This window comes from Sus scrofa, chromosome 4 (genome assembly GCF_000003025.6).
Source record: "Sus scrofa isolate TJ Tabasco breed Duroc chromosome 4, Sscrofa11.1, whole genome shotgun sequence".
Taxonomy (NCBI): domain Eukaryota; kingdom Metazoa; phylum Chordata; class Mammalia; order Artiodactyla; family Suidae; genus Sus; species Sus scrofa.
The window spans coordinates 82,340,542-82,356,895 of NC_010446.5; the positions used below are offsets into that span (position 1 = coordinate 82,340,542).

The window sequence follows — 16,354 nt, forward strand, 5'->3', positions numbered from 1 at the left end:
TGGATAAATGCAGACTCCCAAGAAAGAAGTTAACCAACACTTCTGGAATCACTGTTAAGTGTGAGTCACTCAGTTCACTTCTAAGTAATAGTCTTGATGTTGCAGACTGCTTAATACCAGAGAGAAGAATGGAAAATTACTCCTTGGCTGGGACATAAAATATTAAGAGACACCAAAATTCAATATGGTAACTGATGCCTTTTGAGACACTTAATGCCCTAAGAAATTTTTTTAAAAACTGCCTCTCCAACTCTCTTTCCACTGATGGATCAAGTGTATAAAAATCTTTTTAAAACTATGTTAGTTCAGCTAGAAAATATATGACCTTGTCCTAATGAATTGTTTGTTCTGTTATCATAGTCTTATTTTCTCATCAGGGGAAGGGAAGGAAGAATTTATTAAAAGTTATTTAAGGAGTTCCCGTCATGGCACAGTGGTTAACGAATCTGACTGGGAACCATGAGGTTGGGGGTTCAATCCATGGCCTTGCTCAGTGGGTTAAGGATCCAGCATTGCCGTGAGCTATGGTGTAGGTCACAGACACGGTTCAGATCTGGCATTGCTGTGGCTCTGGTGTAGGCCAGCAGCTGTAGCTCCGATTAGATCCCTAGCCTGGGAACCTCCATATGCTGTGGGTGAGGCCCTAAAAAGAAAAGAAAAAAAAAAAAAAAAGCAGAAGGCCATCACAGAGGAAGACTTCAGAATTGGACAGATCAGTGACTGAGGATTCTCACATCTTCTCACTTCAAATCAAACTGTTGGAGTTCTCTTGTGGTGCAACAGTTTAGGGATCCAGTGTTGCCACTGCAGCAGTTTAGATTGCTGCTCTGGCATGGTTCAGTCCCTGGATGGGGAACTTCCACATGCCGTGGACATGGCCAAAAAAAGAAAACTATTTATTTCAGATTTCCTGTCTCATCCAGTGTTGCATATAGAGAATGGAGATGGTAATGTGAAGTGGAGTGAATGGTGGCCCCCCCTCAAAAGCATATGTACACATTCTAGCCACCAGAAGCTGTGAACATGACCTTAGTTGAAAAAAAGTGGGGGTGTCTTTGCAGATATAATTAATGGTCACTACCAGCTTAGACTGAAAGGAACAGAGACAGGAAAAAAATGAAAGAGGGCTATTGGCCCTCTAAATTCTATAGTCAGGAAATAGACAGATGGAGCTACTCAGCTGCAGACATGTGCTACTCTTCAAGAAAAGAAGGATGACTCCAAGGGCAGAGCAGGTGACACAGAGGCCAGCGGAGCCATCATGGGACCTAAGGGTGTAGCCTAGAGCCAAAAAGTATTGCTCTCAGACTTGTAAACCTACTGAAATTGCTCTGCTGGGCTTAGAATTTTCTTGGGACCACCTTGAAATTTGGAATTGATATCAATCTTACATCTTGCAATCAGAAGGGAACTCCAAGTAGCACAGTTCAAGTGGTTAGAGTTCTAATATTATTATCATTTTTTTTATTTTCCCACTGTACAGCAAGGGGATCAGGTTATCCTTACATGTATACATTACATTTACATTTTTCCCCCACCCTTTGTTCTGTTGCAACATGAGTATCTAGACAAAGTTCTCAATGCTATTCAGCAGGATCTCCTTATAAATCTATTCTAAGTTGTGTCTGATAAGTCCAAGCTCCTGATCCCTCCCACTCCCTCCCCCTCCCATCAAGCAGCCACAAGTCTATTCTCCAAGTCCATGATTTTCTTTTCTGAGATGTTCATTTGTGCTGGATACTAGATTCCAGTTATAAGTGATATCATATGGTATTTGCCTTTGTCTTTCTGGCTCATTTCACTCAGTATGAGATTCTCTAGTTCCAGCCATGTTGCTGCAAATGGCATTATGTCATTCTTTTTTATGGCTGAGTAGTATTCCATTGTGTATATATACCACTTCTTCCGAATCCAATCTATCTGTCGATGGACATTTGGGTTGTTTCCATGTCCTGGCTATTGTGAATAGTGCTGCAATGAACATGTGGGTGCGTTTGTCTCTTTTAAGTAGAGTTTTGTCTGGATATATGCCCAAGAGTGGGATTGCGGGATCATATGGAAGTTCTATGTATAGCTTTCTAAGGTATCTCCAAACTGTTCTCCATAGTGGCTGTACCAATTTACATTCCCACCAGCAGTGCAGGAGGGTTCCCTTTTCTCCACAGCCTCTCCAGCACAGTCAGAATGGCCATCATTAATAAACCCACAAAGTTCTAATATTATTATTCCATTGATGAGGCATTTGAAGACTGTGCTAGGCTGAAAAATGGGTCCCCCAAAGATTCTATATCCTAATTCCCAGAAGTTACGAATGTCACCCACATGGCAGCAAAAAAAAAAAGAGTTAAGGATTTTGAGATGGGGATACTATCGTGGATTTTCCAGATAGGCCCCAAAGGCAGTCACATATATCCTTACCAGAGAGGCAGAGATTTTACACGTGGACATACAGTGAAGAAAGTGATGTGAGACAGTAGAGATAGATTTGAAGATACTGGTCTTGAATATTTGAGTGACATGGTCATACACCAAGGAAAGCTAGCAGCTACCAGCAGTAGGTAGAGGCAAGGAAAGATTCTCCCTAGTACTTCTGAAGGTACCATGCCCCGCCAACATCTTTGTTTCAGCAAAGCAATACTGATTTCATATTTCTGTCCTCAAGAATTGTGAGATAATAAATTTATGTTGTTCTAAGCTACTGTATTTGTAGCCATCTGTTATAGCCTCCCCGGGAAACTAATACGAAGCCCAAGAAGACTTAACAGCTTGGCAAAGGACTTATAACTAAAGAATTGACAGAAAATTAAAATGCCTACATGTTTGCAGTATTCTTTCCACTACAACATTTAGACTGAAGGGATTTTTATTAGAACTTCAAGGGCTAGATACGGAAATGAGGGTGAGCAGGAATAAGAGGTGAGCACACTCAAAATTATGATTCCAATCTTTCCCAGCTCTCTGGCATAAACATTTCAGGACACGAATTTTGCAAGAGGAGAGCAGGGTTTCTAGGGCACCAAACTGGCACTCACTTCTCCAGCCAAGAACATGAGTCAGCCCATGGTCATGAGCATCACTGGCCAAGTCTGCCCAATGAGCCAGCTGTTTGGGTCTTCTCTTTTCCTCTGCTCCACGTTTGCAGGTGGATCAGTAGAAGAAAGATTCTGGAATTTGACAAGCAACATCTATAGAGATTAATGACCCTTTTAGGCTGGGACCTCATTAATTGACTTGAATGATGAATGTGGCTAAGAGTTGCAGTTTGCTGCTCTAGAGCTCATTGAGCACACCCACATCAAGTAATTGTCACCAAGTCACTGACTCCCCAGCCAGCAGAAAGTGTGTTGCCCTTGCTCTTTCCAATTCACCAGGATAGTAAGATATATTTCATTAAAAAGTTTGGAATCTAAGAAGAGCCTCTGACTGGAATTCTGAACTTCGCATGTCTAGGGGAGTCTGAGGAGATGGGAAATCATCAGCCTGACCCAGGGGTCACATGGTACAGATCAGTAAGTAAACTGCCAGAATATCTGTGCCCCAAATCGCCTTGCATACTTATACATAAGACTCAGGTACATCAAGTGACTCTTTGAAGGTGAAAAGCCCTTCTCTAGCAGTCAGAGGAATTTATTTAAGTCCCAGATCTTCTAAATTTGGTTTGGCAGTCCATGTGACACGCTAGAACCTCAATTTTCTTAGCTGTAAAATGGTAAAATGAAGGCCTACAAAGTTCTTCTTGGGAAACTCTTGTGCACTGTTGGTGAGAATGTAAATTGGTTTGGCCTCTATAAAAGAAACAATATGAGTATTTCCCCAACCACCCTAAAATTAGCTACAGATTCAGCAAGTCCACTTCTGGGTGTATACCCAAAAGAAATGAAAACAGGATATCAAAAATGTATCTATACTCCTATCCCTGTTTACTACAGCATTATACACAACAGCCAAGATAATGGAAACAACCTAAGTGTCTGTCAGTAGATGAATGGATAAAGATATGCTATAGGCACACACACACACACACACACACACACAATTTTCACATGATATGCAGGGACCTCGAGGGCATTATGCTAAGTGAACTAAAAGAGAGAAAGATAAATATCACAGGGTATTATATATATATGTGAAATTTAAAAAAAATTCAACCTACAGAAAGGTAGAGTAGGAAAGTGGTTGCAAGGGGTTGGGGAAGGGGTAGAGAGGAAGGTAGGGTGAGATTGGTAAAGAGCACAGAATTAGCTATAAGATGAATGAGGTCGAGGATCTAAAGCAAAACATGGTGACTATAATAATAACATTGTGTTGCATAATTGAAATGTGTTAAGGGTATAGAACTTAAATTCATTCCCACCAATAAAAGGAAAGAAAGAGAAAGAAGGAAGGAAGGGAGGGAGGAAGGAAAGGGAAGAAGAAAGAAGATACATATGTAAGGTGATGGATGCATTAATTACTTACATAAGGTGAATCCTTTAACAATGTATACATATATCAGACCACCATGATGTACCCTTTAAATATCTTATAATTTTATTTGCCCATTATATCTCAATAAAGATGAATTTAAAAAATAAAAGAAATGCAAAGTTTTTTTAAAAAAGTTCTTCCTGGTGTTCTCCTGTGCACAGAGGATTAAGGATCCAGAGTTGTCACTTCTGTGACTTTGATCACTGCTATGGCCAAGGTTTTATCTCTAGCCCGAGAACTTCTACATGCCACAAGTGTGTCAAAAACAAACAAACAAACAAACAAACAAAAAAACCCACCTGGACAGATGCAAACACCTATTCCCCTTCCTACATTCTTCAGTACTACATCCTACATCCGCTTACCACATCCCAATGGGCATTAGGTAGACAGGTTCTGCAGACTCTCAAATATGTGACTGGATACATTGACACAGTGTTCTCTTCTTTGCAGGTGTTTGAAAATAGCATTCTGAATCTCATAAATGCATATTTATCTCTTACTTTCCAGCAGAACTTGACTGCAGTGTGAATCATCAGTCTATTGATTTTAGAAGTGTCTGTCTGCTCTGATGGAAGAGAGAAGAGACATCGGCATTAAGTGAAAGATTGAAGGTTTATACAGATAAAAAGAATTACCATCAAGAAGGTCTTCTTTTCCTAAAATTATAAAATTCTAAATTTTCTACTCCTCCCCCATAGTTAATATAAGGAAATTCTCAGGAAAATTAGCTTGGTATAATAAAAACAAATAATCTGAGTTCCCATGGAGGCTCAGTAGTAATGAACCCAACTGGTATTCATGAGGAGGTGAGTTCAATCTCTGGCCTTTCTTTGGGGGTTAAGGATCCTGTGTTGCTGTGGCTGTGGCATAATCTGGCAGCTGCAGCTCCAATTTGACCCCTAGCCTGGAAATTTCCATATGCCAAGGGTGCAGTCCTAAAAAGACTAAATAAATAAATAGAAATATGAATAAACAAGAAAGCATACAGCCCCATACAATTAATAGGCAAATGAAAACTTGTGTTCAAATTCCAAATTTTCACTTTACTGAGTCGACAAATGAACCTTACTTTGTGGAAGGGAAACATTATAGCTATTAATGGGAAATGGAGGATATTCTCAATTTGAACCCCAGTTCTTCCATGTACTAAGTATGACAATGGGCAAATGAATTTTGTCAGACTCAAGTATTTATTTATGATATGGGAGTAATAATGATTTTCTCACAGTGTTATCGGGCTTCAAAGGAGAAAAGCATTGTACTAGACATTCTGTAGAGGCAAGAGCTGATTTTGCCAAAGATAGAGGACAGCTTGGGTAATGAATACAAATGAAAAGGTATTTAAATAACTATTTTAAGTAGTTTGGCCAAAGGGGGAAGAGGAAAGAAGAGGTAGAGGAGATACAGGGATGTGTGGATATAGACTATGGCTGATACTATTTTTTTTTTTTTTTTTTTGGTCTGATGGTTTGAGGGTTACTGTGTTGTCATTGATGGAAGAAGGTCCCAGGTATCAGAATGGATTCAATCCAGTAAATTTAGTAGGAAAAGGGACACCACTTCCACCGATGTGGATGGACAAGAGGGAAGCAGAAGAAGATGGAGAGAAAGAAATTGGGATGCTGGGGGAAGACTGTAGGAAGGGGAAGGAGCCCTGGCATAAAGCTACAATACACCAAAGCAGGTGAGGATGGAGGTTCTCTGTGGGAAACGATGGCTGGATGCATAAGGAGAGTAAAAGATGACCAAAAAGTTCTTAGGAGAACAACTCATAACAACAAAAAGACAAGTTTGTTCATTTATCTTAAGGGTTCACCCAGGACACACCCAGGTAAGACTGAAGACTCAGTAGAGACTGAAAACTGAATTTGCAAGACACATATCTGTAATGTGAAACTTTTCTCCAGCAGAGAAAGAAAAATAGTCTTAGCACCCAAATTTAGGAATACAGAATATGGGTCATCTGAGTGCTTCAGGAATAGAGCTTTGCTGAATGATTGGAGTAAAATGACAGTTATGCTGCTAATAATATTGCAATGTGCTTCTACTCTGCCAGGGGAAATTTTGGTTTGGATGGGGTTCAGAACATACAAGTTTAGGAATTCATAATATGAGAATAATAGTGTCAATAACAGGACAGTTTTTGTTCATCATTATTACTGTCCTGATGCACAAAATGATTAAAACTTTCCATATGGGGTTTGTCTTAAAGAGCTGTTCACACAGGTTTAAAAATGGGATTTTTAATTTTCCTATCTCAAAACTTTTCTACCCTGGCCTAAATCACAGCCACAGCAACTCAGGATCCAAGCCATGTGTGCAACCTACACCAGAGCTCCCGGCAACTTAACCCACTGAGCGAGGCCAGGGATCGAACCCACATCCTCATGAATGTTAGTCAGGTTTGTTTCTGTTGAGCCATGATGGGAACTCCCCTTCAGTCTTTTTCCATCTCTGTGAATTGTGTCACCATTTACTAATTTGCTCCAGTCAACCCATATTCATCCTCTCCTTCACTCTCACTCCCACCTCCACATCCAAATCAACAGCCAGTGCTGTTACCCCCACATCTGAAATATTTTCTGAATTCAACTACTTCATGCAGTATCCTAGTCCAAGGGTTGCAAACTTTTTATCTAAGGGCCAGATTTTTTCCCTGGGTTAGCCTAAGTCTAAGCCTTTATAATTTTATATCCTTATTTATGCACTCCCCTTTGGACTATTTTTTTTAATAATTTTTTTTATTTTCCCACTGTACAGGAAGGGGGTCAGGTTATCCTTACATGTATACATTACAATTACATTTTTTCCCCCACCCTTTCTTCTGTTGCAACATGAGTATCTAGACAAAGTTCTCAATGCTATTCAGCAGGATCTCCTTGTAAATCTATTTTAAGTTGTGTGGACTATTTTTGTAGTAGCTACCATGACCCTTTTGAAACAAAAATCAAATTATTTTACTTAAAATTCTACAATGACTCCTCATTATAATTAGACCAAAGCAAACCTCTGGCCTCCAAAGCACTCCACGATCTGGCCCCTGCTTTCCACTCCTGTTCTCCATTTTCCTAAGCATGCTCTGCTTACACTGTCCATTTTTCTATTCTTTGAACTCTCCAAGTTTTCCTTAACACAAACACTAGTCCCTGAAGCTCCTTCTGCTTGAAATGGCCGTCTCTGGGCTGATTCCTCTTTCTCATTTATACCAACTATCTCCTCCTCAGAAAAGCCTTTTCCAATCCACCTGGCAGAAATACTCCTTTGCACCACACCACCACTACCCTATGACCCATTCTCTGGGTTAGTTTCTTCATAGTACAACAATCTGAAATCATTTCATTTATGTTTTATTTGCATCATCGACATGTCTTTCATGGCTGTAAACTTCATGAAGGAAAGGATTTTTGTCTCATTTCTTGGCGTGTCTATAATCCCTATAACAGACCTGGCAGATAGCAGGCAATCAAAAAATATTTATTGAATGAACAGAAGAATGAACAAATGCATGAATGATCAATATTACATGGTTTGGAGATGAAATTCAATGCCAAAATCCTCCTCTCCTTGTCTTCCCATCATCCCTCTCTTCCCTCATTGTCAACAGATATTTGATAACTTTTTAAGGTTTGTGGAGCTACACTGAACACTGTGATGTTTTAACCAGGAAAAGAATCCATGCTAATAACTTACCTGTCTTATTAATGCTTATCTTCCCAGTGTCATCATTATCATATCTTAACTCAGGTGGTGATGCTAATTTGGACAAGGTCAAACACTGGGGACAATGGAATAAAACACTGGGGTTTTATTGGTTCTATGGACCTTTGAAGGTTATTCACAATCAACAGAGACTATGGTAACAAAACAGCAGGATCTAGAACCAGAAGACCTGAGGTTAAGCCCTTCTCACTATTCACTGGATATGGGGCCATAGACAAAGGGCTGAAGCTCTCACACTCCATTTCATTATTTATAAACTGGAGTAAATTTGAGATGACTCCATGGATGTTCTGTAAAGATTAATTCAACTCTACATGTAATAGGGCTCTGGAATGCTGTCAAATCTTTGTCATTGTTAAAAATGTTGTCTCTTGGGAGTTCCCATCATGGTGCAGAGGAAACGAATCCAACTAGGAACCATGAAGTTGTGGGTTTGATCCCTGGCCTCACTTAGTGGGTTAAGGAACGCCGGGAGCTGTGGTGTAGGTCACAGACTCGGCTTGGGTCTGGCATTGCTGTGGCTGTGGTGTGGACCGGCAGCTGTAGCTCTGATTAGACCCCTAGCCTGGGAATTTCCATATGCCATGGGTGCAGCCCTGAAAAGACAAAAGACAAAAAAAAAGAAAAAAAAAAATGTTGTCTCTGCCTAAATGGTCTGTGCTGTGCAGATGCCATATAAGATCTGACCTATTTTGTCTTCTGAACAGAATGAGACCTTTATGGATTTTAATGTGCTACTGATTTAGGACCCATTTGAGTTTTAACAGAAGCCTTCAATTTACAGGAAGCCTAACAAAAGAGTCAATGCTAATATGAAAATTTTAAGTGAAAGAGGGCAGGAGAAGAGGCTTTTGTACAGAGCACAGTCTCTGGAGTTAGGCCTGCTTCTAAATCCTGTTCCTGACATTTATTAGTTTAATGACCTTGGAGAAGTTCTTTAACTCTGAGTTTTGGGTAACTAACCTGTACATGGAAGATAATAAGTCTTATTCTAGGGATGTGTTAAAAAGACAAAAAGAAAATACGTGTAAAAATGCCTGGCTCCATGCCCAGTTCATAAGAGAAACAGAGACATTGTAGTCTCTTTGCCATAATTCATAGTGGGCAGCATAGCAACTGACTCTTCTCTTCTAGAGGAAAAGAGCCCAAAAGAGAGGGCACTTCAAAGAGCATTTGAGTTCAAGTGGGACAAGAGAGGATTGGGAGGGAAAGACCAGAGCCATGGGTTGATGCCTAGAATGGGAAAATTCCACTTCTAATTAGGGGGATCCCAAGTAAGGATCTGGAATCTAATGTTAGAAAGGAAATGGACCTGTTTTCAACCTTTCTCTCCAAGGTTGTGGTTTTTATAAGTGACTTTCCCACCTTAACCAGAATAATTTGGGAGATCTCCAGTCCAACCTCCAAATTTAACATGTGCTGACTTACTCCTATCTCTGGAGCCAGAGAGAGGGCCTTCAAAATCCAGGCCCCATTTAGGCATTAACTTTACTTAAATACGTGGGACAGGAAAAGTGCTGAGTGAGGTGTATACATTGCATGGGAAGTTAAAGGTCGTACCAGATCTGGTATTCCAAATTTGTTCAGAGCATTGCTTTTGTTCAGCTAGAGGCTGCTAATGAGTGGTGAAATTCATTTCCAGTTGAGAGAAAGCTTTCTTTTTGTTTCTCTGTGCTTTTTCTTCCAAAAGGAGGCTAATTGTTCTTTCTGATTAATTTCTAACTGTATATGCTTAGTAGAATTAAAAACAGGCAGGCATGTCATATAAGGAGATATTAAATGAGCTATATCCTAAAATAACATTCTTTTTTTTTTTTTTTTCTTTTTTCTAAAGGCAGAGTATAGTTGCCTAAGCAAGTCTCACCTGAGACCATAATAGGGTAAAGGGAAAGCAATAAAATCTTCACTGGCCTTCAAGAGGTTCTATAACGTATTGTCATTCCCAGTGATGTGTCAGTGGGGCCCCTTTCATGACACTGAAAGTGGAATTTCCTGCTTAGTCTTACTACCAGTAAACCTGGTGAAACAGCAAAGCTTCTCATTAAGAACCAAGGACGAAGGCTTGCTAGTCTTAGGTTAGAGATGAGGAATGTCTGATTTGAGCTAGGTGAACAATGTACTCAGGGAGTCATGTCACAAATTGTTCCAAGCCATGAGTAAAATTGCCTCTGGAAGGACTTTTGGGTGTTTAAAGGCAGCACCCTCATGTGAGGTGCTTATAAGAAATATCTCTCCAGGAGTTCCCGTCATGGCGCAGTGGTTAACGAATCCGACTAGGAACCATGAGGTTGCGGGTTCGGTCCCTGCCCTTGCTCAGTGGGTTGACGATCTGGCGTTGCAGTGAGCTGTGGTGTAGGTTGCAGACGCAACTCGGATCCCACGTTGCTGTGGCTCTGGCGTAGGCCAGTGGCTACAGCTCTGATTCGACCTCTAGCCTGGGAACCTCCATATGCCGCGGGAGAGGCCCAAGAAATAGCTAAAAAGACAAAAAAAAAAGAAAAAGAAAGAAATATCTCTCCAGGAGTTCCCATCATGGCTCAGCAGTAACAAACCCAAATATTACCCGTGAAGACTTGGGTTCAATCCCTGGCCTTACTCAGTGGGTTAGGGATCCAGTGTTGCCATGGGCTGTGGTGTAGGTTGCAGATGCAGCTCAGGTCTGGCATTGCTGTGGCTGTGGTGTAGGCTGGCAGCTACAGCTCCAATTCTACCCTTAGGCTGGGAGCTTCCATAAGCTGTGGTTGTGGCCCTAAAAAAAAAGACTGGAAAAAAAAAAAAAATACCTCCACCAGGTGATTTCCTTTCTTTATACCTCTATAGAGCTAAGAAGAATGTTGAATGAATCATCCCCATGGCTGCCTCACATCTTCGGGAAGAGGGACCAGAGTGTTTGGTTTTGAAGTATCTGCTGTTCTCATTACTTTGATGAGATACTGAGATAAGAACTACTAGGAGGAATGGTCTTTCCTTCATCATAAACAAGCCCTGTTTTCATGCTAAAATAAGACCCTAAAAATCTCATGGTATGAACCTCCTTTTTGGTGGTATTTATGAGTCAGGTAAAACTCCTGTCCTACACAGACCTTTGGGCTCTCGGTTGGCAGCCTCAGAGTCATGACCTGGCCATTTCCTCTGATAGGATTGAGTTGGCTGAAGTGGTCTACTGTTTATCTTCAAGGCATTGACCTATTAGCCATGCATACAGAAGTCTAAATCTTATTTTCTCTTAAATCTTTAAACTACTGCTCCAGATATGATTCAAAGGTGGAAGTAAACAGGCATGGAGGAACAATGAATTTATTTATTCTATTCATATGATAATGATTCATACTCATGATAGCAGAATTCAAACAATGCAAAAATCAGTCTCCCTCATGCTCCAATCCCCCAGTTGTTTATTATTTTTTTCCTCTGAGAAAACCTAAAATATTACCAGTTTCTTTTTTGTGTTCTTTCTTCAAGAGAGAGCTTAGGCATATAAAAGTATCCTTTAAAATTGCAAGTGGCAATAGATATATTCATACACTCATATATATTTTGCTTTTTACCATTTACTAATCTATATTGGAGATCATTTTATATCAGTAGATCTACTTTATTCTTTGTAACGGATGGTCTATTGTACAGGTACATCTGTTTTGAGATGTACCTTAATTTATTTAACTAGTCCAATATTGATGAACATTTAAGTTGTTTATAGTATTTTGCCATTTGTGTATTGGAGCAAGTATAATTTTGAGCAAAGATGAATGTGGTCAGGATCGCAGACCTTAAATCACCAGTCAATTGCCTATCTTCGCAGTCTGTGCCAAAGAGGGCATCAGAAGCACAAGGGATTAGGTATTCTTACTCCCTACCACACACACATAACAAAATAATAATGATGATGATGATAACAACAACAATAATAATAAAGGGGTGAAAGGAAACTTTGGGAGGTGATAGATCAAATGCCTTGATGGTGATAGTTTCATGCTGGTATAGTTATTTGCAAACTCATCTTTCAATATGTCCAGCTTTTTTACATTGTCGATCATATCTCAACAAAATGTTTTTTTAGAAAAATGAAGCACAAAAGATTCTCTGACCAAATGCATGGCTGTATTACTATGTAGTAAATCGCTTGCAAAGATAACTGCACTACTTCCACCCATCCCTACATGCTTGCTCCTTTGCAGTGCACTTTGCCATTCCTTGCATCAGGAGGGACAGTCCATTTGTCTAGACCTTCTATCTGACCTCACCTTATGATTGTTTTCTACAATAGATTGTAGCAAAAAAAAGTCCCAGTCTACTGATAGTGAATGCCTGGAGCACTCGCTTGACCATATTTACACCTAGCAAGGTCACTACCACTGGGGCCAGTGTTGATGGCAGAATTGGCCCTTTTGGTCCTTTTTATGACTACAGGACTCACCTCAACAAAACCATCAGGAGACTTTGAAGAACTAGACATTTCTCTCAGGTTCTGGAGGGTACAGAGCCTGCGGAGACCACACAGCAAGGTCTTGGTAGAGAGAGATGCATGAGTGTTAGACCTGGGACTCTGCCTTTATTAGGGTCCAAGCTGTAAGTTGGAGTTTCATGAGTTTACTCTTTATTGGTGAATTTAAAGCAAATGAATGGGAATTAGAGTGTGCGCAGGGAGAAGGCTTCCATATCTACTTTCCTCAGGTCTTTCTAAAAAGGAAAACTATCTGGGGGGTAGAAGAGGGGTAACCTAGTTTCTTATCCAGTTGTTTTGCTAGCAACTACGCCACACAGTTGGCAATCTCTTTTTGAGATGGATGTCTACTATTTACCTTTAAATGGATGCCTCACCACTCAAAAGGCTTAATGTCAGGCAATTACATTACAATCAAAAGCGTAATGTCATGCAGTTAGACTGTAGAAGCCTTGCATCTTCTCCTGCAGCCCTCTTTAAATGTTGCCTGACACCAAGCAAAGAACCTCAGTGAGGCCTGAAGGTGAGAGGAAGTCATGCTGATGGTGGAACCCAGTTGTGAACAAGGCCACCTTAGACCATCAAGACCAGTCATGCAGCTAGATGACTGTAGCTGTACCAGCTGATTCTAGCCCACATTGCAGACCCATAAAAATCATAACAAGAAAGTGGTTGCTACTTAATTATTTGTTTTTGGCTGCAGGATTGTTTATTTTTTTAATTTAATTTTTGCTTTATATTGGAATACAGTTGATTTACGATGTGTTAATTTCAAGTGTATAACAAAGTGATTCAGTTATATACATATATGTATATCTATTCTTTTTCAGATTCTTTTCCCATATAGGTTATTACTGAACATTGAGTAGAATTCCCTGTATTATAAGTAGGTCCTTGTTGATTATTTTATATATAGTAGTGTATATGTTAATCTCAAACTTTTAAGTTATCCCTCCCCCCACCTCCATTAACTTGAAAAAATTGCACAATGTGAGAGTCGTGAGTTGTTTTATTTGAGGCAAATAAGGACTATAAGCCTGTAAGATAAAATTTCAGATAGCTCTGTGATACTCCTCCAGAGGAGGTGAATGGTATGCTAGGATATATAGGAGTTTTGCAACAAAGGGCAGGTAGTAGGAAAAAAAAGATTACTGTTAATAAAAGAAAACCAGATACTCAAGTTAAGGAATTTAGCACTTTTCTATGTTTAGGAACATGCAAATATCTGGGATCACTGAACTCATTCCCTGATATGCACGTCAGCTGTCTGGAGCCATATCCTGCGTTTCCATATCTAGAGGGCTCACCTTTGGGAGTGGCTGCAGGCTGATGGCTGCTAGGCAGCGGGTGTTCTTTATTTCCTTCCTGAGTTCCTCAGGGCTCACAGGCTTACCCTTGAAGGTAGTTGCAATCCCTAATGACTATGATATTATTTATTTACCCATATGGCAGGCAATATTTTAATTTCTCAGTCCTATAAGTGGTTGCTATTTAAGTCTTCGAGTTTGTTAAGTAGCAATACATAACTGATTTCACTTGCTAGGGATCTGGCCAAACCTCTCTCTCAGAACATTCTACAGGATGGACCTAGGAATTCACATTTTAGCAGGTTCTCCAGAAGGTTCTTTTTCCTTTTTTTTGACCTCACATGCAGCATGCAGAAGTCCCCTGGCCAGGGCTTGAACCCACGCCACAGAAGTGACCCATGCCACCACAGCAGTGACAACCCCGGATCTGCAATCTGCTAAGCCACCAGGAACACTCAGGTGGTCCCTTTTTTTTTAACATAATAGTTGAGGCATAACTTAAATGCTACATTTATGTGTTATATAAAGTTGTGAAGCAAAATAATAAACAACCATAAATCCATTACTACCTTAAGAACTACAAAATTATCAACATCATAATATCTATCTATACTCTCCTTCCATGACTCATTCCACTATGTCCACAAGAGAGAGGTAATAACATCCCGAATTGGGAGTTCATCATTCTTTTGCATATACATATATGATATATATACATATAGTGTAGACTAAATATGCATATATGTGTATATGTGTGTGTGTGTGTATATACATTTACACACTGTATATTTGGTTTTGCTTATTTTTAAACTTTATTTAAAAATTGTATCATACTACATAGTAAAGCAGAAAAGTAGAATGTTAAGGGCATAGTTTCATTTTAAGTCACCTGTGTACAAATTCTAGATCTGCCACTCAGTATCTGTGGGACCTCAGGCAATTTACTTAACCCCTGTAGGATGTAGTTTCCACTTCTACAAAATAGGGATGATAATAATAATATCTACGTTTTAGGGTCTTGGTAGAGACATATCTAAAATAGCATATCTAACATATTTTAACATATCTAAAATAATTAGAATAACGCCTACACAGAGTAAGTGCTCTGCATTATGACTTTTATTTTGAATTTACTTATTACACTCAGTGTTATATGTATACGATTCATGCATGCTGTGTGTACCACTGGGATTCATTCATGTTTTACTGATATATACACTCCAATACAGAACTATACCATAATTTATTTGGCCATTCTTTAGTTGATGAGTATTGTCATTGTGCCCAATTCTTTTCTTTCACAATAATACTACTATGAACATTCTTTTACACATCTCCAAGGAGATATATGCAGGATTTTCTCTGGGGTGTATGTCTTGGAATAGAGTTGCTGGATTGTAAATGATGAGAATGTTCAGCTTTACAAGATGAGGCCAAGTCCACAGTGGTGATACTAGGAGACAGTCCTATGTTCTTATTCTTTCAGATCTTCACCAGGATTTGATTTTCTCAGACTTCTGAATTTTAATGTATTTATTTTTGAACTTTAGAGAAAATTTTTTGCTCAAGGTTTTGGTGAAAGTATGATGTGCCTTTAAAAAAAAAAGTTTAATAATCTTGACTTTGTTGACTTACCACTTGAAGAAACCTAAAGGTCTTTCTTCAAGACTTCTTAGAAGCCCTACAGCCCCTAGCTCTCCTTAACACCTCTTTCCCATTGCAGTTCTCCTTTGCCTCCCTACTGCTGCCCTTTTTAGCCACTCTTTCCTTTTACCTCTGTCTTTGTTGATCTTGCTTACTCTCTGCCACCCCTTAAGGTTGCCTTGGTTTTGAATCCTGACACTTCCACTTATTGCAACTGTGGACATATTTCTTGATTTTCCTGTGCCTCAATTTCCTCAGCTCTAAATTGGCCGTGAATGATAACAGTATCTACCTCACCTGGTATAGTGAGAATTAAAGTAAAACACTCAGAAAATGATCTGACACATACTAAGTGCTCACATTATTCCCTCCATCTCAAGTCAAATTTCCTGGAAAGGGGACACCGATATTTGCATGAAGACTTATTGGGGAGTGTTCTCTGCATCAACACTTTTGAAAGGTTGTAGGAAGCAGAGATGGGTAGAGAACCATGCAGCAGTAACAACAAAATTCTCAGCCAATCCTACAAGAGTTAGGGAGCTGGATAGCCTTTGAGAGCTTCCCCAGACTTGGCTGGAGGCTGAGTATTTATTCACAGACATTCACCTGTCACTGGATACTGCCTGACCTGAGGAAGGTACAGTTTGCTGAAGACACATTCCAGAGATAGCCCCAACTCAAGGCAGTTGGCTACTGACTCCCAGTGGGTGGGGAAACAGGGGCTCATCCTCAAGGGCAGGAAGGGGTTAAGCTGGGTAGTACACTGCAA

General features: G+C 39.8%; 1 protein-coding gene across 7 annotated transcripts in view; it reads right to left on the reverse strand.

Annotated features, from left to right (window-relative positions):
- Window positions 1-16,354, reverse strand: part of LOC106510102 — a 96,069-nt gene that overhangs the window by 49,229 nt on the left and 30,486 nt on the right. For all 7 annotated transcript variants that reach the window (XR_002343354.1, XR_002343355.1, XR_002343353.1 and 4 more), the window contains one exon: window positions 4,833-5,035. Coding sequence is in view for 1 of the 7 variants with exons in the window: in XM_021089444.1 (XP_020945103.1) it covers window positions 4,833-5,035 (203 nt within the window). In the remaining 6 variants the exon portion in view is untranslated. The remainder of the gene's footprint in view (window positions 1-4,832; window positions 5,036-16,354) is intronic.